Here is a 25,313-nt window from a genome sequence, read left to right on the forward strand (position 1 = left end):
GCACTCTGGAAGGTTCCCTTGTGCTCTCTTCTAATTATCACCACCCTACCCCCAAGGGCAATCACGATCCTGACCTCAATCACCATAGATTAGTTTTACCTGTGTTTGATTTTCACTTAAAGGAATGATACGATATTACTTCTTTTGTGTCCAGTTCTTTTTGGTTCATTATGTTGTGAGATTCAGCCATGTTATAATGCGCATCACTAGTTTATTTCTTTTTATTGCTAAAGAGTATTTTATTGTAAATATATATCACAATTCTTTATTCTGTCATTTATGGGCATTTAATTTCTTTGAATAAATTTAACAAGTTGCAAATGAATATTTAGCAAATTGCACTCAGATTAAAATAACAAAATAATCTCTTATCAGAAGTTAAGAAATACATTTTCCTCCTCCTCGTCCATATCCAAAGACAGTTCTGAAAATGCCTTTTCTTCTCTATTATAGCAACACCTAGTGGCTTGAGAAGGCCAGGTCTAGAGGTATGCATTTACGGCTGGGAAACACTGACTTTTAGTTTTGAAGACCTCAGATAGCACCTAGACATCCGCTATAACCACATAACAATGGTCCCCATCTGAAACCATTTAAGTCAGAATCTTTGGAGGAAGAGGCCAGGATTGGTAGGTTATAAAAGTTGCCCAGATGATTTTAATGTGCAGCCAAGGCTAAGCGCTACTTATCTAGACCAGTGGTTTGCAAACTTTTGTCAAATAATCAGAATCACGTTTCAAACACAGATTGCTGGGCCCCGCCCACAGAGTATGTTTCAGTAGGTCTAGGGCAGAGCCCAAGAATTTGCATTTCTAACAAGTTTCCCAGGTAATGTTGATGCTGCTAGTCCAGAAACCACATGATAAGAACCACCAATCTAGACTAAGTCTGTTATTTAATGCAAGAAAAAAACTGCAGGCCAGACAGTGGAAGCAATTTGCTGGAGTCATGGAGTCAGATAGTGACAAAGTTGTAACTAGAACAAGGGCCTCACAATTACTTTCCTCTCATCAGATATATCTAAGCTTGGATACTGCTGAATGTTATGCCATTTGAAGCTATGTAAAGAGATCACTCCCCTGCAATAAAAATGTAAAACAAATAGATGTTTGGAGAGGTGGGTGAGGTAACTCTTTTCTATAAACATATTTGCAAAAACGTAAGCATCCTGAGAAAGTGGGAAGCAGAGCACATACACGAGGACCAGTACTTGATGAGGACAAGAGAGATGGGAAACAGGCTGTGGAGTTCCTTTTGGCACCCTGAATGTTAACCCCTGCTCAGGAAAGGGTGCATCTGTCTTCATCATGCCTCTCTCTCCTCCCCTCCTCCAGCCACCTCCCAAAGGCAGAGCTGCCGCAACCTGCCTGGCCCATGTGGTGGCAAGTCACCCAGTCAGGAGACACCCTGGCCAGTAGTTTATCTCTTTCTTCCACATCTCTCCCATAACACAAGATTTACTGTGTTGCTGTATTTTCCCATGACTCCTAAATCTCACTCACACTTGCCCCTTACAATAAGATTTTCCCAAATATGGCTGGCTTGTCCCCAACAGTTGTGGCCCACATCTGCCAGTTAGACAGCCCTGTGCCTGAGTCTGTAGCGCAACAGCTGTGGGGCTGGGTGTGAGCCTGTCCTCCTAGCTATGCTAAGCATGCTGTAATGACACAATACCCTGGCAGCTTGGACCTTTGCCTGCTGAGCCATTTTGGCCTGACTTAGTGGCTCCCTGAACTGTATCAGGGTCACATGGCAGGAGAGCTTTGCCCGTGGAGCTGGGGAATCTGTATTTTAAATACATGTCACAGGTGATTCTAAAGTACACTTCTGGGAAGTGTGGACATTTTCAGCTCAGGATTTAAGAAGGAACTGATTTATTCTACCAATGGGAACAGAGAAGAGAAAAAGGAAACTGCATCAACCAGAGATTGCAGGTGCAGGGCATTCTCATGTAAGATATTTAAAAAACTGTTTTCTGCAGAAAAAAACTGATGAAGATTAATTTTTGAATAAGGACATATGCAAAGACTTAAGGACTGTCTGCTATGGAATAAAAGGCAGCCAGTCTAGTGGTGGACAAGAGCAACTTGAGGGGGAAGAAACCCCAAACACAACAAAACAAAGAGGGCCTAGAACATACCAAAACAATCTCTGCAACTACAGTGGTTACATCAACAGTTTCTTAGGAAAAATCAGGCTAATACCAAAATTCACATTTTGGCTTTGATGGTTTGCTGTATAAACAGTTTTCATCATTAAAGGAAGGTCCAGTTATTCTTTTTTTCTTTCACGAAGTCCCTGATTGAATCACCTCCTCCTTCCAGCACGTTTGTTTATTTACACACATACAGAGACACAAGTACATATATACATATATCCTATTACTGGCATCTCACTTTGACTTAAAGATGATGAAAGCCATTTCAATTACAATCTCAGGGGAAGCCACTTCCCTTACCTCCCCTGTCACATTGGACATACCCACAATAGGCCCAATACAGAAGAAAACAAAAATTCTTAGAAGTTCATACTGACTTACCTACTGAGGCAATGTACCAGACTACGTGTTGTTTACATGCCTTCCAATTCTAAAAATCTATAAGAAATCACAACTGCACACACAACAGGTGCTCTACAGTCTTGTAAATGATGCAGTACATGCCCAGGCGTGGCAGCAGATAGTCTTTCAGGCTTCAGGAGTCCAAACCTCTGTCAATACCAGGATTATTATCCACACTGTTAGTTTCTTAATGTGAAGGATATCTTAAAATTGATGTATAACACATTACAGACTGTGAGAAAATATTTCCAAATTATATCTGATAAAGGACTTGTATCTAGAATATATATAAAAGACTCATAACTCAATGGTAAGAAAACAACCCAGTTTTTAAAATGGGCAACACATCTGAATAGCCATTTCACCAGTGAAGATATAGGATTGGCTAATAAACACATGAAAAGATGTTCAGTCGGCTGGGCGTGGTGGCTCATGCCTGTAAGCCCAGCACTTTGGGAGGCCAAGGGGAGCGGATCACAAGGTCAGTAGATGGAGACCAACCTGGCCAACATTGTGAAAACCTGTTTCTACTAAAAATACAAAAATTAGCTGGGCATGGTGGTGTGTGCCTGTAATCCCAGCTACTCGGGAGGCTGAGGCAGGAGAATCACTTGAACCTAGGAGGCAGAGGTTGCATTGAGCTGAAATGGCACCACTGCACTCCAGCCCGGGCTATAGAGCAAGACTCCATCTCAAAAAACAAGGAAAAAAAAAAAGAAAAGACGCTTAGTCAACATCATGAGTCATTAGAAATATACAAATTAGGCCAGGCATGGTGGCTCACACCTGTAATTCCAGCACTTTGGGAGGTTGAGGAGGGCAGATCATGAGGTCAGGAGTTCGAGACCGGCCTGGCCAACATGGTGAAACCCCATCTCTACTAAAAATACAAAGATTCGCCAGGCGTGGTGGTGTGTGCCTGTAGTCCCAGCTACTCGAGAGGCTAAGGCAGGAGAATCACTTGAACCAGGGAGGCAGAGGTTGTGGGTGAGCCAAGATCCTGCCACTGCACTCCAGCCTAGGCAACAGAGCGAGACTCCATCTGAAAAAAAAAAAAAAGAAATATACAAATTAAAACCACAGTGAGACTTCACAGACACTAGAATGACAATAAATCAAAATGTACTGACAATTACAAGTGTTGGTGAGGATCTGGAGCCTCCTCAGTGTGGAGTCCTCACAAAGCTCTAGGATTGTAAAAGGGTGCAGATATTACCACAAGTTTGGTGATTCCTTAAAAACTAAATATGAATTTACCACACAATCCAGCAATATAATCTCCCTCTTAGGTATATATATATATCCAAGAAAAATGAAAACATATGTCCACACAAAGAGTTTGCATGCAAATGTTCACAACAGTATCATTCATAATAGCCCAAAGTGGAAACAATCCAAATTTGAAGGGGTAAACAAAATTAGTATGTCCATACAATGGAATGCTATTTAGAAAAAAAAAAAAAGATGAACTGTCAGTACATGTTTTAACATGGCTCTACCTCAAAAATGTCATGTAAGGTGAATGGAGCTAGACTCAAAGACTACATATTTTATGATGTCATTTATATGAAAGGTTCATAAAAGGCAATTTTATGGACACACAAAAGATTAAGTTGCTTGGGGCTGGGGAGTGGGAATGGGGAGTGGCTACAAGTGAGCATGAGGGATCATTTTGGGATGATGGAAATGTTCTAAAACTGGATTGTGATGATAGGTGCACAATGCTTGTATATTTACCAAATCATTAAATTATACACTTAAAATTGGTGAGTCTTATGCATGTAAATTATGTCTCAATAAAGCATTTTAAAAACATAGAGACAATTATCACTATGAAAAAAGCTTTCATACAATTTAACTGACTTTATAGCACAATGAAGGCTGGTATTTTTATCAGTAATTCCTAACCATTTCCAGGCCAAGAATCTCTTTTTAACAGCAAAAAAATCACAGCTCAACAATAGTTAAATTGAACCTTAAGCATAAATTGAGGAAATACATAATTTCAGGAATACCGTGATAATTTTAATTGAATTTGGACTTAACTAATCACATCTACTACATATAAAAATAGAATATAAATAGCAAGATATAGTAGTCAGTCTACTAACAATGTAAAGTGCAGATATAGAATCACCAGCTCCTCCATACAGGTGGGGTCTCACTCAAGGGACGGTGACCCGTGAGTTGAAAATCCTTCTAAAGCTTCCATCTCCTTAATGCAGCAGTGAACCAAGAAAAGCAAAATTGCTGCTTTAAGTTCAATTCCATGATGTTTTTAGTCATCTCCGCAATTAGTTTACAGCTGGGAAGAACATGATTTATTTTTCAGACTAGAAGCATGTCCCATGTGTGGGCAAAATTTACTTGACAAGTGGATCATAGAGAAAGAGGATGCTGTACGACTGGAAAAATAGACAAAGGTTGACTGGTTAGATGCTGGTCCAAACATCCTATGGAGCTGTTTTGTGGATTCCTGATTTGTCTCTAATCTATCCCCTAGGGCCCATTTCAGTCGTACCTGCTTGTGTAACCACACAGCTACAATGCAAACTTTATATCAAATGTTCACAACCCTGCAGAGACAGCCTGGCCCCTCACTGTGGCTTGCTTCCTCTGGGATTTTCATTTTCTGTTGGATATCCTCTCACATTTGTGGACAGTAGTATAGCATCATTAAGCATTTCCAGCATTACCAGTTGAGGATTTCCCACACATAAATCACTTAATAGGATCTGAAATGTACTGTTTCCATGGCCAAGAAAGGGATTCCAAAATTGTTTCCAAATTATTTATGAAACACTTGTTTGTTTCAGTAAGTCTTGTTTTTGTCACTGTCCACTGGCAGCCACTCACACTGCACCTGCCTTGTGTCAGCTGGCAGCCACAAGTGTTGCAGAGATGAGAAACATAGGGGAAACTTATTTTTAAACAGTGTGTAACTGTTTAGTTACACTTCTAAATAGTAAGCTCAGAATGTTTTTGGGTGAAGTATATACTATTCTCCCTGTGTTTCCAGATTACTCATTATATGTTTTTCCAGAGTCACAATTGGACCTATTGCTTTAAATTTAGAGTACTTAGCCAGAAAACATATTGAGTACAGTACACTGTTTGGAAGTGTAAATAATATAGTTTTAAAAATCATTTTATCTTATGTTTCCTGACTTTGCGGACATGTTGTAATATCCTCTGCTAAGGGATGTCAGTTTTGTCCTGTTCTAGACCATCTTTCCTAACCTCAGCTGGTCACGGCAATTTCCCCAGGGCCAATTCATTTCCTGTTTCAGTTATTTAGGTCATTGTTCCCATGTTATGATTTTTCTTCATAATGGCAAAAGAAATAAATAACTCTTACAGATTAAACAAAAAAATATAGGCCAGGTGCAATGGCTCACACCTGTAATCCCAGCACTTTGGAAGGCTGAGATGGGCGGATCACCTGCAGTCAGGAGTTTGAGACCAGCCTGGCCAACATGGTGAAACCCTGTCTCAACTAAAAATACAAAAATTAGCCGGGGATGGTGGCACGCATCTGTAATCCTAGCTACTCGGGAGGCTGAGGCCAGAGAATCTCTTGAACCTGGGAGGCGGAGATTTCAGTGAGCTGAGATCATGCCACTGCACTCCAGCCTGGGTGACAGAGTGAGACTCCATCTCAAAAAATTAAAAAGTTCATTTAAAATATTTAAATGATTTACATATAAATGTTTAATATTAAAATTTTATCCATATACTTCAACTTAACATTGCTAGAGGTTATAGAAATGTTTAAACCAAGTTTTGATGAAATACTGTACCACTTCTACCACTTAGTCAACTTCTGAGCACTTAGGTACTATTTGTGTTTTTACAACCAATATATTTTTAAACCCTCCTTATTAGTACCAATTAACTACCAATTATAAACAACATTCTATGATAACGCAAAGAATGCATTTCCTTTGTAAGGAAACTATTTTTAGATTATAAACTTTTCTTAATTTTTAAGATTATGTAGAAATAAAAGGTGCAACCACATATGTAATTGCGGTTTAATTCCTTAAAAAGACTACTTCCTTAAAAAGTCTCATGTATGAGATTTGGAAAGGTATGATTTTTTTCAGTAGGTATAATGATTGACAAAATTGTGGGACTCACTAGCATAGAGATGAGTAAGCAATTCCAACCCCCTAGATTCCATCAGCGTAGCCAGTAAAAATTGTGGAAAGTGGTCCTGTAACATTCAGTATTGCTGACAAATCTGAATAATATGAGAGAAAAAAATTCTATGCCACAATTACAGGGAAATCATTCAATACAGGATTAATGTTACAAGGAAAGGAAAAGACCTAGGAAGAGGGGTAAAAACAAGGGACAAAGATGTGTTAAAGGTTAATATTGTTACACATTTCACTTAAGAAAAAAAGTTTAGGATCATGGAATATTTATAACTTTGCATAAATGTGACATCTATCAGTTTTAATTTTACATTATAAATTATAAATGTATAATATGTATAAGATCTATCTTATATAAGATTTAGGTCTTACATATATAATCTTGTATACATGGTATATCAATTCTTCTTTGGCAGAATGTAATCAAACAACCACATTGATAAGCCTTCATTACTAATGAATCATTTTTTGATACACTGATCTTTCTCTTTTTGCCATAGCACGCAAGTGCTATAAAATAGGGTTATAAAACTTGCTGAGGTATCAGCTGGGAATGCATTTGGCTGAAAGTAACAGAACTTCTAATTGGCAACAGCTTATGCATTAAATGTCTAATGAGACATGTAATTAACTTTTTTTTTTTACAACAAAAGAAACTATTTAAAAACATTTTTTTTTTTTTTTACAGATATGGGTGCTTGAAAAAGCTCTGGACATGTAATTATCTTACAAGAATTCTAGAGGTGGGTGAGCCCAGGGCTCGTTAGTTTAGCAGCTTCACAATGTCAGGGCTCTGGATCACTGTCTCTGCAGCTCGTTTGGTATCCCTATCATGGCTGCAAGCTCTAGACATCATATTTCCTCACAATCATATTCAGGTAGAAACAGCCTGTTAGAAAAGTGCTTTCTTCTTGTCAGTGAGGTAAGTCTTTCCCAGATTGTCTCAGCAGATTCCCCTCATATGCTGGGTACTCCTAGTTGCAAGAGAGATTGTGAAAGAGAAAACGTGACAACGGGGGTACTATATTCTAGTTATGTAGAGAAGTAAATGGGCACGGGAATGGCTTTTTGCCATATGCAGCTAATTGTATTTGTTACAGTTGATGATCAGAATCACCTGAGGAGTTGGAAAAAAAAAAATCCTGGGCTATATTCCAGACCAAATGAACCACAATATCCCAGGAATAAGAATTTTCTTTTTTTTTTTTTGAGATGGAGTCTCGCTCTGTCACCCAGGCTGGAGTGCAGTGGCGCGATCTCGGCTCACTGTAATCTCCGCCTCCCGGGTTCATGCCATTCTCCTGCCTCAGCCTCACAAGTAGCTGGGACTACAGGCGCCCGCCACCACACACGGCTAATTTTTTGTATTTTTAGTAGAGACGGGGTTTCACCACGTTAGCCAGGATGGTCTCGATCTCCTGACCTCATGATCCACCCGCCTCGGCCTCCCAAAGTACTGGGATTACAGGCATGAGCCACCGTGCCCGGCCAATAATTTTCTTAAAAGCTCCTCATACAAGTTTTATGATCAGAGCTTTGGCACTTCTATAACAAAGCACTGTAATATTTCAGAATATGTGAATGCAGTCTTGATATCCTCCTGCCAGATATCAAGGTGCAACAAATCAATGCACTATATTAAAGTGATTCATTTCATTAAAACAAAACAAAGCCTTCATCTCATTTCTGTATGTTATGATACAAACAGCTTTTGGACTAGAAGGGTTAATTCCTAAAAATAAATGTAAAGGAACTAAATATAATGAAGTCTGCTTAAAATACAAAACAATCTTTCTTAGCACTAAGGAATGAATGCAGCTATTAATGTATGTCACTAGGTGATGCTCTTTGTTAAATTTTTTTCCTGGTAAAGTCATCTTAGGAATTAGTATTCATTCACATGGGAAAGAATTTATGGTAGGTCCAATAAGACTTTAGTTGGCTCCTTAATCACAAAAGTTAAATAGTCCAGAAAATAAGTTTATATGCAAGAAAGGAAAGCCACACAAATTTATGGGCAGAAAATTTCTTTCTTTTGAGACAGAGTTTCCTTCTTGTTCCCCAGGCTGGAGTGCAGTAGCGCTATCTTGGCTCACCACAACCTCTGCCTCTTGGGTTCAAGTGATTCTCCTGCCTCAGCCTCCGGACTAGCTGAGATTACAGGGATGCGCCACCAGGTCTGGCTAATTTTGTATTTTTGGTAGAGATGGGGTTTCTCTGTGTTGGTCAGGCTGGTCTTGAACTCCCGACCTCAGGTGATCCGTCCGCCTTGGCCTCCAAAAGTGCTAGGATTACAGGCGCGAGCCAACGCGCCCAGTGGGACACAACATTTCTTTCAGTCAGGCTATATGTTTAGAATACTGAGACTTTCAAATTCTGAAGATAGTATTTCTATTCATTTTTGTCTCCACTTTTTTTTTTTTTTGAGATGGAGTCTTGCTCTTGTCACCCAGGCTGGAGTGCAATGGCGCGATCTTGGCTCACTGCAACCTCTGCTTACTGGGTTCAAGCGATTCTCCTGCCTCAGCCTCCCGAGTAGCTGGGATTGCAGGCACCTGCTACCACACCCGGCTAGTTTGTTATTTTTAGTAGAGCTGGGGTTTCACCATGTTGGGCAGGTTGGTCTCAAACTCCTGACCTCAGGTGATCTGCATGCCTTGGCCTCCGAAAGTGCTGGGATTACAGGCATGAGCCAACTCACCCAGCCTCCACTTTCTTTAATGCCTTGATAAGATTTTATATTTTTGTTGACAGAGTTCTTGAATACTTTTTGATGTATTCCCAGGTAATATTTTCTGATGTCACTGAAATGTTATCTATGTCTGCACTTTTTTTATGCTGAAATGGGCTACAGTAAATTAGTATTGCATCCTTAAGTATTTCAGTATGGATTTCTAAAATAACATTCCACTTAAATGATTCCCTAATATCACCTATTATCAAAAGTGAGATAGCCAATAAACACAAAAAGGGGCTCAAGCTTATTTGTAATTAGAAATACAATTATTAAGACAAAGAGATACTATTGCACACATATTCAACTGGCAGAAATTTAAAAGTCTGATACCAAGTGTTAGAAAGGATGCAGAGCGCTGAAATTCTAATCCATTTCTATGAACAAGGGGATAAAATCTCTCGGGAAAAGTTTTGTTTTACATAGTAAAAGTGAAGATGCATTGACCTGATTCCCTCTACCACTGCTAGATACATACCTAACAGAAATGCACAGGTCTATCATGAGACACATGTAACAATGCTCATGCTAGTATTGTAACAGGAAAAATTTGAGATAACTCAAATGTCTCTCAACGTTAGAAAAAACAAACTATGAGCCAGATGTGGAGGCTCATGTCTGTAATTCTAGTACTTCAGGAGGCCAAGGTGGGTGGATCGCTTGAGGCCAGGAGTTCGAGACCACCTGGCCAACATGGTGAAACCTCGTCTCTACTAAAAATACAAAAATTACCCAGGCGTAGTGGCACAGGCCTGCAGTCCCCACTACTAGGGAGGCTAAGGCAGGAGAATCACTTGAACTCGGGAGGTGGAGGCTGCAGTGAACCGAGATCATGCCACTGCACTCTACCTGGGCAGCGGAGCGAGACTCCATCTCAAAAAAAAAAAAAAAAAAGTAAAATAAAAAATAAAAAATATGGCCTGGCATGTTGGCTCACACCTGTAATCCCAGCACTGCGGGAGGCCGAGGCAGGTGGATTACCTGAGGTCAGGAGTTCAAGACCAGCCTGGCCAACATGGTGAAACCCCGTCTCTACTAAAAAGACAAAGATCAGCTGGGCGTGGTGGCAGACACCTGTAATCTCAGCTACTTGGGAGGCTGAGGCAGGAGAATCGCTTGAACCCAGGAGGTGGAGGTTGCAGTGAGCCGAGATCGCGTCATTGCACTCCAGCCTGTGCAACAAGAGTGAAACTCTGTCTCAGAAAAATTAATAAAATAAAATTAAAAAAATAAAAAACATAATAAAAAAATTAAAAGAAGAGTCAAAAAAAAAAAAACCCAGACCAAGCTAATTTATATTGTTTAGGAGTACAAACATGGGTAGTAAAAAAATTAAGACAGTAATGATCAAAATTCAGAATAGTGCCAACTATGGGAAGAAAGATGAACTTTTGCTGAGGGAGAGCCTCACTGGGGTGTCCTGATGCTGGCAGTTTCCTCACTGAGGTGTGTCAATGCATGAACTTTCCTTTATAATTATTATAAAAAATGCATACACTTATTATAAAGTGTATAAATTATATGCACTTTTTCTGTATGTACATTTCACAAGAGAAAAAGGTTAAAATGTGATGAAATATATAAAAATACAAAGCAGAATTGGTATACGCTTGTTAAACATTATTATTTTGAAAAAATTGCTTTTACTTTGTAACAATTAAACATAAGTGACAGGGCTTTTGCTATGAGTCATTTATCTGAGATCATTTACCAAAAGGCACTTACTGAGGACCAATTTTTGAGGCAATGTAATAATGTCATCTTATTTTTACATGAGCTAGTTCTTATACAACCATCAATTCTGAATCTTGTTTAGTTTGATATTAAGTAATATACACAATTTATATTGTTCATGTATGAAATTTTTCTATTTTTCCATAGCTTTTTCTGATTTCCTCATTAGGATTTCAAAAATCTTTTGGAAAATACTCAAAGCCAAAAGGTGGTCAGAATTTCACATTCTTAAATTGACTTTTTATTTTATTTTTTTTGAGACAGAGTCTCGCTCTGTCACCCAGGCTGGAGTGTAATGGCGCGAACTCAGCTCACTTCAACCTCTGCCTCCTGGGTTCAAGCAATTCTCCTGCTTCAGCCTCCCGAGTAGCTGGGATTACAGGCATAAGCCACCATGCCCAGCCAATTTTTTGTATTTTTAGTAGAGACGGGGTTTCGCCATGTTGGCCAGGCTGGTCTCGAACTCCTGACCTCAGGTGATCCACCCGCTTTGGCCTCCCAAAGTGTTGGGATTACAGGCATGAGCCACTGTGCCCGGCTGACTTTTAATACAGTGATATTAATTCATTTGATGTTCTCCTGTGTCTTCTAAATCAATATCAAAATCTAAATCATCATCACTTTCTTCATTTCTTCTGCAGCTTCTTCTATGGTTGGAACTTAGATTATTTTCAGTATGTTCTATTTTTTCTGTTTCTTTATTCAACCTAAAGATGAAAGAAAAAATTTCTATTTATTTCCCAAGCTTTCATTATTTAACCATGTAGATTGAAAAGACTTTTACCACTACATTTCTTGAATAACAGAAACCTAATGAAGTAAATATAAAGAAAAAGATCCACCTGGGAGTGGTGGCTCATGCCTGTAATCCCAGCACTTTGGGAGACCAAGGCAGGTGGATAACCTGAGGTCAGGGGTTCGAAACCAGCCTGGCCAACGTGGCGAAACCCCGTCTCTACTAAAAATACAAAATTAGCTGGGTGTGGTGGTGCAAGCCTGTAATCCCAACTACTTGGGAGGCTGAGGCAGGAGAGTCGCTTGAACTTGGGAGGCGGAGGTTGCAGTGAGCCAAGATTGTGCCATTGCACTCTAGCCCGGACAACAAGGGTGAAACTCCGTCACAAAAAAAAAATCATTGAACGCTAACTTGAGATCCAACCAATTATAATACTATTGTCACTAAAGTAGGCTCAAATAAATTAATACATGATGTCTATTAAAAGAAAAGTTGTAAAATAATGTGTAATTCTTTTGTAATGAATATGAATCTCAAACATAAATATTTTATTTTCTTAAAAATATAGTTTCACTTTTATTGTAATGATAGAAAAATAATTTTAAAAGTCTATATTAGTTTGACATACAACTTTAAGAGTTATGGATCATGGATCATCTCTTTTTTTTTTTTGAGATGGAGTCCCACTATGTCACCCAGGCTGGAATGCAGTGGCACGATCTCAGCTCACTGCAACCTCTGCCCCCCAAGTTCAAGCGATTCTCCTGCCTCAGCCTCCTGAGTAATTGGGATTACAGGCGCCTGCCACTGTGCCCAGCTAATTTTTTTGTATTTTTAGTAGAGATGGGGTTTCACCATCTTGGCCAGTCTGGTCTTGAACTCCTGACCTTGTGATCCACCCGCCTCGGCCTCCCAAAGTACTGGGATTACAGGCGTGAGCCACTGCGCCTGGCAAGGATCATCTCTTAAAAGAAATTCATGTATCAATCACTAAGAGTAAAATTCAAACATAAAAGGAAACACTCACGGAATAACAATGTCTTCTTTCTTTCCACATTTTGCGCAAACTTCAAGTTCACAGGCACATGGTCTACACATTATGTGATAAGAATCCTTCACTGTCTTTTGTAAACATTTAACACTAAAATAAAAAATAAAATGTTAACTTATTTATATTTATTTCAGACTTATTTGATAAAATAAGATGTGTCTAAATGTATAGTGAAAAAGCCTAACAATCAAAATTCCTAGATTTCAATTTCAGGTGTTTATCTTATCTCACTCTAAATTAATTATATCACATTTCTAGATAGCAGTTTACAGCTGCAGAATAAAACTGCTGGATATTTATCCACTCTTAAAATTTTTTTAAAGTGTCATTAAAAATGTGTTAAAACAAGATCAATATACAAAACTCAACTGTATTTCTATATACTACCAATAAACAATCTACCAAAGAATAAAGGAATGAATCCAATAAAAGAAGTGCAAGACCAATACACTGAAAATTACAAAACATCACTGAAAGAAACTAAAGACCTAACTATATGGAAAGACATCCCATATTTTATATGAAAAGACTTAATATTGTAGGCCGGGAGTAGTGCTCAGGCCTGTAATCCCACCAGTTTTGGAGGCCAAGGTGGGCAGATCACCTGAGATCAGGAGTTCGAGACCAGTCTGGCCAACATGGTGAAACCCCATCTCTACTAAAAATACACAAATTTAGCTGGGTGTGGTGGCACGCCTGGGAGATGTGCCACAGTACTTCAGCCTGGGAAAGAGTGGGACTCCATCTCAAAAAAAAAACAAAAAAAAAAGACAATATTGAGAATATTGAGAAGATAGCAATACTCCCCAAACTGATCTACAGATTCAATGAACTTTCCACTAAAATTCCAGCTGGCTTTTTTGCAGAAATTGACAAGCTAATCCTAAAGTTCATACAGAAATTCTAGGGACCCAGGATAGCCAAAACAATCTTGAAAAGGAACAATAAAATGTGAGGATTCACATGTATTGATTTCAAAACACACTACAAACCTACAGTAACCCAGACTGTGTAGTACTGACATAAGAATAGACGTATATAGGTCATCAGAATAGAATTGAGAATCTATAGGCAAAATAGTGGAAATATATTATGGATTTATAGAATACGTAAAAGTAAAATGTATGACAACAATAATACAAAATTGGCCAGGAGGAATTGAAAGTATATTATTATGAGGATTGTGAGGTACTTATTCTGTATGAACATTGTCAGTCAAAATGACAATTTTAGAACACTCTATACAAGAGCAATACATTGTCTTCAAGTATACATGGAACATTCTCTAAGACGGACCATATTCTGGGCCATAAAACCAACTTAACATATTTTAAAAAAGAAAAAACTGGCCGGGTGCCGTGGCTCACGCCTATAATCCCAGCATTTTGGGAGGGCGAGGTGGGTGGATCACCTGAGGTCAGGAGTTTGAGACTAGCCTGGCCAACATGGTGAAATCCCGTCCCTACTAATAATACGAAAAAAATTAGCTGGGCATGGGGGAGCACATCTGTAATCTCAGCTACTTGAGAGGCTGAGGCAGGAGAATTGCTTGAACCCAAGAGGTGGAGGTTGCAGTGAGCTGAGATTGCACCATTGCACTCCAGCCTGGGCGACAAGAATGAAACTTTGTATGAAAAAAAAAAAGAAAAAACCCTGAAATTTATATAAAGTATATATCATCTTGCCACAGTGAAATTAACAAAAAATCAATAACAGAAAATATCTAGAAAATGCTCAAATATTTAGAAAATAAATAAAACACTTCTAAATACCTCACAGATCAAAGAGGAATTCGCACACACAAAAAATATTTTGATTGAATGACAATGAAAATACATCAAAATTTACAAAACGGAGCTAAAGAAGTCCTTGGGAAATTTATTTTAATACATGATTACAAATTATGTTAAACAAAAAAGTTATCTAAACTTTTACCTTTAGAAAATAGAACAGTAAATTAAACTCAAAGCAAACAAAGGGGTGCTGTAATAAGAACAGAAATCAATGATATTGAAAACAGAAAAATAAAATCAATGCAACCAAAAGCAGGCTCTTTGAAAAGATCAATATAATTCATAAACATATATACTGAAACATCAGGAATAAAAGATGGTACAGCACTATAGATCTAACAGACATTGAAAGAATAATAGGAGGCTGGGTGCAGTGGCTCATGCTGGTACTCCCAGCACTTTGGGAGGCTGAGGCAGGTGGATCACCTGAGGCCAGGAGATCAAGACCAGCCCAGCCAACATAGTGAAACCACATCTCTACTAAAAATACAAAAAATTAGCTGGGCATGGTGGTGTAATCCCAGCTACTCGGGAGGCTGAGACAGGAGAATGACTTGAACCTGGGAGGCAGAGGTTGCAGTGAGCCGAGATTGCGCCACTGCACTACAGACTGGGTGCTAAATACAGCGAGTTCTAAGTTTCTCTTCAAAGAATCAGTATGTCAGTATGTTCAGTTCTTTGTTCTCCATTTTAAAGTTTAACTTCCTTGTTCTCTTCATCTCCTTGCCCCTAGTTTCAGTAAACAACCTTCCCGCCAGTTCTAATCAGTAGTTCACATCTGTTGCCCTGGTCACCTGCTCTGACCTGAGTCACCTTTAGTCACCTGTTCCATAACCGTCTTTCTTGCCGAAACTGCTCACCCCGCCACTCTGGCTCATACCCCTGCTCTGTTTAAAATAGCCAGTCGGAATTAGCTTAGATTGTGTGGTCCAACCCTAGCCAACAGGGGAACGACACAGCAGTAGAGGCTACCTGCGTCAGGGATAAGAACCCCTTCCCCTCCTCTGTTCAGGTGTACTCTTGCCATTGCTCCATCCGTGAGGCACATCCTTCTATAGAAGTAAAATTGCCTTGCTGAGTTATGTTTGAGTGCTATTTCTTTTGTGGCACCGAAAATTTATTTCTAACAAATGACAAAGCAAGACTCTGTCTCAAAAAACAAAGAATAATGGGAAAATTTTAGTATTAACTCTATGCATATAAGCCCAACAACTCTGTAGAAATGGCCAAATTTTTGCAAAGAAAGAATATCAAAACTCACCAAAGAAATAAATACTCCTCTACCCATTAAAGAAAAATTTAATCATAACTCTAAAAAAACTCTCCTAATTTTTTTTTTTTTTAAGGAAAACTCCAGGCCCAAATGGCTTTACTGGTAAATTCTATCAAATATTTAAGAAATAATACTGATCATATACAAATCCTTCCAGAAAAACAAACAGGAAGAAATATTTTTCAACTCATTTGATAAGGCTCTAATATCAAGACAAAAAAAAAAGCAAAGAAGAAAATGACAGATGAGTATTTCTAATGAACAAAGATGTAAAAATCCATGACAAAATGTTAGCAAATCAAATCCAGCAATATATAAACACCTTGCACACACGCTTACTCACTGTCTCGCATGCTCATTCTCTAGCACGCGTGCTCTCTCTCTCTCTCTCTCTCTCTCTCTCTATATATATATATATATATATATATGCACCAAATGGATTTATCCTGGGAATACAAGGCTAATTCAATATATTCAAAGCCAATAAATATAATTCACTAAAGCAATGTTCTAAGAAAAACCATATGATGATGTTAATACATGTGAAAAAAGCTTTACAAAAATATAACATCCGTTTATAACAACTCTCAGTAAACTATGAACTGAAGGAAACATTCTCAACCTAAAAACAGATAACTACAAAGAAACTACAGCTAATTTCCTACTTAATGATGAAAGACTGAATACCTCCCCCATAAGATCAGAAACAGGGCAAGAATATCTGCTCTCATCACTCCTTTTCAGCATGATATTGGAGGTCCTAGGCAGTGCAATAGCAGCCAAAAAAAAAAAAAGGTCATAGAGATTGGAAAGAATAACTGTCTTCATTTAGAAGAAAAAATCATTGTCTATATAGAAAACACCAATGAATCTATTTTTTAAAATGTACTGGACATAAACAGTGAGTTTAATAAAATCACAATATATAGGGTCAGTAAACAAACATAAACGGTATTTTTATGTTTCTAGCAATGATTAATTGCTTTTTATAAGAAAAAGCAAAGAAATTATAACAGCCAAAAGAGTTATGAAAATGAAAAATGAGGTTGGAGAATTCTCACTATGTGATTTCAAGACTTATCACAAGGTAGTGATCAAGGTAGTGTAGTACTGGTGAAAGGACAGACACACAGATCAATGGAATAAAGACCAGAAACAGACCCACATACATATATGACCAACTGATTTTCAAGATAGTAGAAAGGTAACTGAATAGAGAAAAGACAGTCTTTTCAACAAACAATGTTGGAAAAACTGACTATCCCTAAAATTAACAAGAAATAGAACATAAATTCAAATATAAAATCAAGAATTATACAACTTCTAGAAGAAAACATAGGAAGAACTATTTGTGACCCTCAGCTAGGCAAAGATATCTTATCTACAACAACAAAACCATGATCTAGAAAGGATAATTTGTTAGATGGACCCTCTTCAGAATAAAAAATGTCTCCTCTTCAAAACACACTCTTAAAAGAATGAAAAAACAAGCCAGAGGTTGGCACAAAACTTATTAAGTATTTTGAACATCTTACAAACAGTCAGCAAAGCTGTCTTTTGTGAGGATGATCTGCATCTGCAGAGGAAATAAAGTGAAGTAAACAACGGATATAAACAGGCTTTCTCTGAAGCCTGCCCTTGTCTGGATCTAGGAAAGATCAACTCAGCTCTAAAACTTTAAAGGTCTGACAGAAACATTTACCAGAGGCCCTGCGGGGCTACCACCTGTGAGGTTTCATCTGCATAACAAGACTGCCTTTGCCCAGGTTTCTCCTCTTCTCCCCCACTCATAACTGTCTTTCCACAATATCCTGCTTTGCCACAATCTGAGCCCCCCATTCTTTCTGTAACCTCAAGATACGAAAGCGTTAACCATCTTGCCTTTGCGTTTTTTTTTAGTCATGACTCCTGTGCACACGTATGCACACGATAAAATTTGTACGTCCTTTTCCCTTGTTAATCTATGTATTATGTTTGTTTTTATAGATTCAAATTACCAAAGCTTCAGGGGAAAAATTCAAACCTCCCTACAATGGTAAGGAAAAATTTTAAATTCTCCTAAATATAAATTTTTCCAAATTTCCCTAAAAAATGGCTATATTGTATTTTATGAGTCCATTGCTAAGAAAACTTCAGAAATGTCAAAATGATGATAGTTTTGCCTTCTTTTCATTTCTTTATGGAATACACATGTTAAAAGAAAAAATTCAGCTGAATTACATTTAAAGGAGTTTAATTGAGCAATGAATGATTCATGAATCAGGCAGCCCCCAGAATCACAGCAGATTCAGAGACTCCAGGCATGCCTCATGGTCAGAACAAATTTATAGACAAAAAAAATAAAGTGCAATACAGAAATAGGAAGGGAGGTACAGAAACAGCTGGATTGGTTACAGGTTAGCATTTGCCTTATCTGAACACAGTTTGAACACTCAGCAGTGTATGAATGGTTGAAGTATGGCTGCTGGGATTGGCCAAGCCTCAGCTATTGTTACAGGCACATACTCCTGTTAGTTAAACTTAGGTTTTCAATCTTGTCTACCTATTAAATTAGGTTGCAGTTCATCCACGAGGACTCAAATACAGAAATAGGGAGTCCTGATCAGGCTATCTTTAGTTCACTTTAACACACACAATTCCCAGAAACAATCACTCAAACAATTCTGACCATACATATACCACAACTAATCATTTTAGTGGAAACTATGGTCAAATAAAAACACAGGTCACCACTGTTTACATGTTTCTTGATAAAGGAGACAATACACTTCTTAAAAATACTACTATTGGGTGGGCACAGTGGTTCATGCCTGTAACCCCAGCACCTTGGGAGGCCCAGGCAGGAGAATTGCTTGAGCCCAGGAGTTAGAGAACAGCCTTGGCAACATAGAGAGACCCCATCTCTACACAAAACAAAATTAGCCAGGCGTGGGGGTGCACAACACCTACCAGAGTGTAGTAGTCCCAGCTACTCAGAGGCTGAGGTGGATCACTTGAGCACTGGCAATAAAATAGTAGGAAAAGAACACTAGTTTGGGAAACTGGAGACCTTGATTCTAGCCCACCCTCGACATGTCCTTGTCATACTGAGAGACAGGACTAGCTGGATTTCCTAGGCTAAGAATCCCTAAGCCTAGCTGGGAAGGTGACCGCATCCACCTTTAAACGTCGGGCTTGCAACTTAGCTCACACCCGACCAATCAGGTAGTAAAGACAGCTCACTAAAATGCTAATTAGGCAAAAACAGGAGGTAAAGAAATAGCCAATCATCTATTGCCTGAGAGCACAGCGGGAGGGACAATCATTGCGATATAAACCCAGGCATTCAAGCCGGCAATGGCTACCCTCTTTGGGTCCCCTCCCTTTGTATAGGAGCTCTGTTTTCACTCTATTAAATCTTGCAACTGCACTCTCTTCTGGTCTGTGTTTGTTACCGCTCGAGCTGGGCTTTCACTCATTGTCCACCACTGTTGTTTGCTGCCATCGCAGACCCGCCACTGACTTCCATCCCTCCGGATCCGGCAGGGTGTCCACTGTGCTCCTGATCTTGCCAGGCGCCCATTGCCGCTCCTGACTGGACTAAAGGCTTGCCATTGTTACTGCATGGCTAAGTGCCCGGGTTCATCCTAATAGAGCTGAACACTAGTCACTGGGTTCCACAGTTCTCTTCTGTGACCCACAGCTTCTAATAGAGCTATAACACTCACCACATGGCCCAAGATTCCATTCCTTGGAATCGGTGAGGCCAAGAACCCCAGGTCAGAGAACACAAGGCTCGCCACTGTGTCCGGCATTGGTGGGTTCTTGGTTTCACTGACTTCAAGAATGAAGCCACGGACCCTTGCAGTGAGTGTTACAGTTCTTAAAGGCGGTGTGTCCGGAGTTTGTGACTTCTGATGTTCAGATGTGCTCGGAGTTTCTTCTTTCTGGTGGGTTTGTGGTCTCGCTGGCTCAGGAATGAAGCTGCAGACCTTCGCGGTGAGTGTTACAGCTCTTAAGGCGGCGCCTCTGGAGTTGTTTGTTCCTCCCGGTGGGCTCGTGGTCTCGCTGGCTTCAGGAGTGAAGCTGCAGACCTTCGCGGTGTTACAGCACATAAAGGCAGTGTGGACCCAAAGAGTGAGCAGTAGCAAGATTTATTGCAAAGAGCGAAAGAACAACGCTTCCACAGTGTGGAAGGACACCCAAGCGGGTTGCCACTGCAGGCTCGGGTTGCCACTGCAGGCTCGGGCAGCCTGCTTTTGTTCTCCTCTCTGGCCCCACCCACATCCTGCTGATTGGTAGAGCCAAGTGGTCTGTTTTGACAGGGCACTGATTGGTGTGTTTACAATCCCTGAGCTAGACAAAGGTTCTCCACGTCCCTACCAGATTTGCTAGATACAGAGTATCCACACAAAAGTTCTCCAAGGCCCCACCAGAGTAGTTAGATACAGAGTGTCGATTGGTGCATTCACAAACCCTGGCTAGACACAAGGTGCTGACTCGTGTATTTACAATCCCTGAGCTAGACATAAAAGTTCTCCACGTCCCACCAGACTCAGGAGCCCAGCTGGCTTCACCCAGTGGATCCTGCACCGGGGCTGCAGGTGGAGCTGCCTGCCAGTCCTGTGCTGTGTGCCCGCACTCCTCAGCCCTTGGGTGGTCGATGGGACTGGGTGCTGTGGAGCAGGGGGTGGTGCTCATCGGGGAGGCTGGGGCCACACAGGAGCCCACAGAGGGGGTGGGAGGCTCAGGCATGGCGTGCTGCAGGTTCCGAACCCTGCCCCGCAGGAAGGCAGCTAAGGCCTGGTGAGAAATCAAGCGCAGCGCCAGTGGGCTGGCACTGCTGGGGGACCCAGTACACCCTCTGCAGCCACTGGCCTGAGTGCTAAGCCCCTCATTGCCCGGGGCCAGCAGGGCTGGCCAGCTGCTCCGAGTGGGGGGCCCCCCAAGCCCACACCCACCTGGAACTCCAAGTGGCCCGTAAGCGCTGCGCGCAGCCCCGGTTCCTGCTCGCACCTCTCCCTCCACACCTCCCTGCAAGCTGAGGGAGCCGGCTCCGGCCTTGACCAGCCCAGAAAGGGGCTACCACAGTGCAGCGGTGGGCTGAGGGGCTCCTCAAGTGCCGCCAAAGTGGGAGCCCAGGCAGAGGAGGCGCCCAGAGTGAGTGAGGGCTGTGAGGACTGCCAGCACGCTGTCGCCTCTCACCACCATCTTGGAAACAGCACGCCGCCATCTTGGAAGTGGCCTGCCACCATCTTGGAAGCTCTGGGAGCAAGGAAGGCTCCCCCAGTAACAATGTAATCTCTGAAAGTCACTTTAACTTCTCTGAGTCTGATTTTTTATAATGGCTACTAAAAGTCCTGGCAGCTTAGCATGAACAAAAACAGTAGCATCAAATTATACTAGTAATCACTGTATCATCCCTTCCACAACCCCAGTCAAAAAACAAAAAACGCTTAAGATTTTTTTATGACACTGTTGTCATAGTAACACAACCTTTTTTTTGTGTGAGATGCAGTTTCACTCTTGTCCCCCATGCTGGAGTGCAATGGCGCAGTCTCAGCTCACTGCAACCTCCACTTCCCGGGTTCAAGTGATTATCATGCCTCAGCCTCCCGAGCAGCTGGGATTATAGCCACGCACCACTACACCTGGCTAATTTTTGTATTTGTAGTAGAGACAGGGTTTCACCATGTTGGCCAGGCTGGTCTCGAACTCCTGACCTCAAGTGATCCACCTGCCTCGGCCTCCCAAAGTGCTAGGATTACAAGCGTGAGCCACTGCACCCAGCCAGTAACACAACTTTTTGTATTGTATGATTAAACCTATCAACACCTGGAAAATCTGTTTGAAGGAAGTAAAATTTCCCCTCTATCTTCTTAGGGTTTCCCTTTGGGACTGACATAAAATAGATTACTACTTGCTAGAAATAACAGACTTTACGTGATTACAACTCTTCTGGCACTGCCTTCATTTCCTGGTTATTACACTTTAACCTTTAACATAATTTAGCTCCTGTTGTACTTTCATGTATGTGAGATGACGAGGCACTTTCGTAAACAGTGAGCCACAGTACTCCACCCTTGGTGTACAAAACAGAAACGCAACATTGCTGAAGTTTCATAAAGTCCTATTTTCCTGCAATGGCTCTAAGTCCTCTGTACTCAACACAGCAAGATCATAACACTTTACTATGGGATAACATATGCTACTTAGAGAATGCTTTTAAGGAAACAATATCCCCAAATTCTAAGTATCTCGAGTATAAGAACTTATTACACAATTCACTTCCTTGTGTCCCTAGATTACAAGTTTGAAAGTAAATGAAGAGGCTATACTACCTTGTCTTAATGTAGTAGACAAGTAGATTACAATAATTCTTAATTTTATTTTTTGAGACAGGGTCTCACTCTGTCGCCCAGGCTGGAGTACAGTAGTGCAATCACAGCTCATTGGAGCCTCAACTTCCCAGGCTTAAGCAATCCTCACACCTCAGCCTCGAGAATAGCTGGAACTACAGGAGCACGTCATCACGCCTAGCTAATTTTTTCTATTTTTTGTAGTGACAGAGTCTCACTATGTTGCCCAAGTTGGTCTAGCACTTTTGGGCTCAAGGCATCCTCCAGCCTCGGCCTCCCAAAGTACTGGGTTTACAGCCAATAATTCATAACGGGTACAAAATATTTACCTCTGACCAAGTGTAGTTTATGAAAAATAAAAAATAAAAATTATTCAATACTTTAGGGCAGACAATTTTAAATCAAAGCATGAACTGGAGTCCTCATGAACTGGAGAGGCATTGATGGAAGTAATAAAAGCTCTCTACTGCTTTCACCTTTAAAGACAGTAAGACCATGGTTGGCAACAAACAACAATAAAGCCACAGTTTACAGTTATTTTATACTATAATGTGATACAAAGAGCTATCAATGACTAAAACTCCACTCTCGGACATTTTACTACTCTTGGAATGTGGTGACACAATTTTTTTTTTTTTTTTGAGGCGGAGTCTCACTTTGTTGCCCAGGCTGGAGTGCAGTGGTGCAATCTCAGCTCACCACAACCTCTGACTCCCAGCTTCAAGTGATTCTCCTGCCTCAGCCTCCCGGGTAGCTGGGACTACAGGTGCATGCCACCATGCCTGGCTGATTTTTGTATTTTTAGTAGAGACAGGGTTTCATTTATGTTGGCCAGGCTGGTCTCGAACTTCTGACCTCGTGATCCACCCGCCTTGGCCTCCCAAAGTACTGGGATAACAGGTGTGAGCCACTGCGCCTGGCCGTGGTGACACAATTTTCAAATCACTAATTAACCTTCACAGCCTCAGCCTATTATAAGAAATGCTGGCCGGGCGCGGTGGCTCACGCTTGTAATCCCAGCACTTTGGGAGGCCGAGGCGGGCGGATCACGAGGTCAGGAGATCGAGACCACGGTGAAACCCTGTCTCTACTAAAAATATAAAAAAATCAGCCGGGCGTGGTGGCGGGCGCCTGTAGTCCCAGCTACTCGGAGAGGCTGAGGCAGGAGAATGGCGTGAACCCGGGAGGCGGAGCTTGCAGTGAGCCGAGATTGCGCCACTGCACTCCAGCCTGGGCGGCAGAGCAGGACTCCGCCTCAAAAAAAAAAAAAAAAAAAAGAACTCCTCTCTTTTGCCGGGTGCGGTGGCTCACGCTTGTAATCCCAGCACTTTGGGAGGCCGAGGCGGGCGGATCACGAGGTCAGGAGATCGAGACCACGGTGAAACCCCGTCTCTACTAAAAAAATACAAAAAATTAGCCGGGCGCGGTGGCGGGCGCCTGTAGTCCCAGCTACTCGGAGGCTGAGGCAGGAGAATGGCGTGAACCCGGGAGGCGGAGCTTGCAGTGAGCCGAGATTGCGCCACTGCACTCCAGCCCGGGCGACAGAGCGAGACTCTGTCTCAAAAAAAAAAAAAAAAAAAAAAAAAAAGAAATGCTGGAGGCCAGGCGTGGTGGCTCACACCTGTAAATCCCAGCACTCTGGGAGGCTGAGGTGGGCGGATCACCTGAGGTCGGGAGTTTGAGACCAGCCTGACCAACATGGAGAAATCCCGTCTCTACTAAAAATACAAAAATAGCCAGGCATGGTGGCACATGCCTGTAATCCCAGCTAATCGGGAGGCTGAGGCAGGAGAATCACTTGATCCCGGGAGGCAGAAGTTGTGGTGAGCCGAGATTGTGTCACTTTTCTCCAACTTGGGCAAAAAGAGCAAAACTCCGTCTCAAAAAAAAAAAAAAAAAAAAGAATTTGGAACTGAAAAACGGCCAATGTGTATTGCCACACACTGGTGAACATGAAGGAACAGATACACATGTAGAATATGGCCGGGTGTGGTGGCTTACGCCTGTAATCCCAGCACTTTGTGGCAGATTGCTTGAGGTTAGGAGTTCGAGACCAGCCTGGCCAACATGATGAAACCCCATCTCTACTAAAAATACAAAAATTAGCCAGGCATGGTGGCGGGCGCCTGAAATCCCAGGTACTCAGGAGGCTGAGACAGAGGTTGCAGTAAGCTGAGATCGCGCCACTGCACTCCAGCCTGGGTGACAGAGACAGACTGTCTCAAAAAACAAAAATAGACAAAAAAGACCTGTAAAATGTAACTGTTTTTGTTTGATAAAAGAACAAAAATAATAACCCAGTTTTTAAAAATTAAAATCCAGACCATAAGCCAACTTTCCAAGTTTAGTTTTCTTTTAATTTAATGTATATTCAAAATAGACTGAAACCTCCTTTTGATAGGCAACTTTGATTACTGTTCATGGATCACCAAAAGTTATGCAATGAGAAAAAAGAAAAAGTAACAAGAGCAAATGAATGAAGAAATGATAATTTATGTGGACCAAAAAAACAGGACATATTAAGACAGCCCGGGATTATCTGTATTGTCCATGAAAGTCAACAGGATTCTTGTTCATTTTCCCTCCATTCCCTGGTCCCTCCTCACAGGGTTTCCTACAAACATTATTCATACCACTCTTCTACCTTTAAGTCTTTTCTAGACCTGTCTCTCTGGGTTTCATTTTATTCTTCTGCAGCCTTACCTTGTGTCCTCTGCATCTCTTTCTCCTTTTACTCACACCTAGCACTTTTTGCAACCTGCCCAGAATTATCTGTGGAGTCTCTCTCCAAATAGATGGTAAATTCCTGGGTGTCACAGATTCATTTGCTATCTTCTTTTGACATACAACACAGTGTCTTGTACATTGAGGATGCTATTTAAAATAATTGCAAGTTGAATCCAGTTTCCTATCTGTCATCTTTAACAATCTTGT

General features: G+C 40.9%; 1 protein-coding gene across 6 annotated transcripts in view; it reads right to left on the bottom strand.

Moving 5' to 3' along the window:
• Positions 1-264: 264 nt before the first annotated feature.
• C3H9orf85 (chromosome 3 C9orf85 homolog) overlaps positions 265-25,313 on the bottom strand; it is a 73,062-nt gene continuing 48,013 nt past the window's right edge. For 2 of the 6 annotated variants that reach the window (XM_055272264.2, XM_055272263.2), the window contains exons 4-5: positions 12,952-13,065; positions 11,060-11,895 (exon numbers count right to left, since the gene is read on the bottom strand). In XM_055272264.2, coding sequence (XP_055128239.1) covers positions 11,748-11,895; positions 12,952-13,065 — 262 coding nt within the window. In that variant the 3' untranslated portion in view covers positions 11,060-11,747. Of the gene's footprint in view, positions 3,603-5,298; positions 6,218-6,700; positions 11,896-12,951; positions 13,066-19,475; positions 20,835-25,313 lie in introns of those variants that run through there. The other 4 variants (XM_063637011.1, XM_055272265.2, XM_063637012.1 and 1 more) reach the window with 4 other exon arrangements.

This window comes from Symphalangus syndactylus, chromosome 3, assembly GCF_028878055.3.
Source record: "Symphalangus syndactylus isolate Jambi chromosome 3, NHGRI_mSymSyn1-v2.1_pri, whole genome shotgun sequence".
In the NCBI taxonomy this organism is placed as follows: Eukaryota; Metazoa; Chordata; class Mammalia; order Primates; family Hylobatidae; genus Symphalangus; species Symphalangus syndactylus.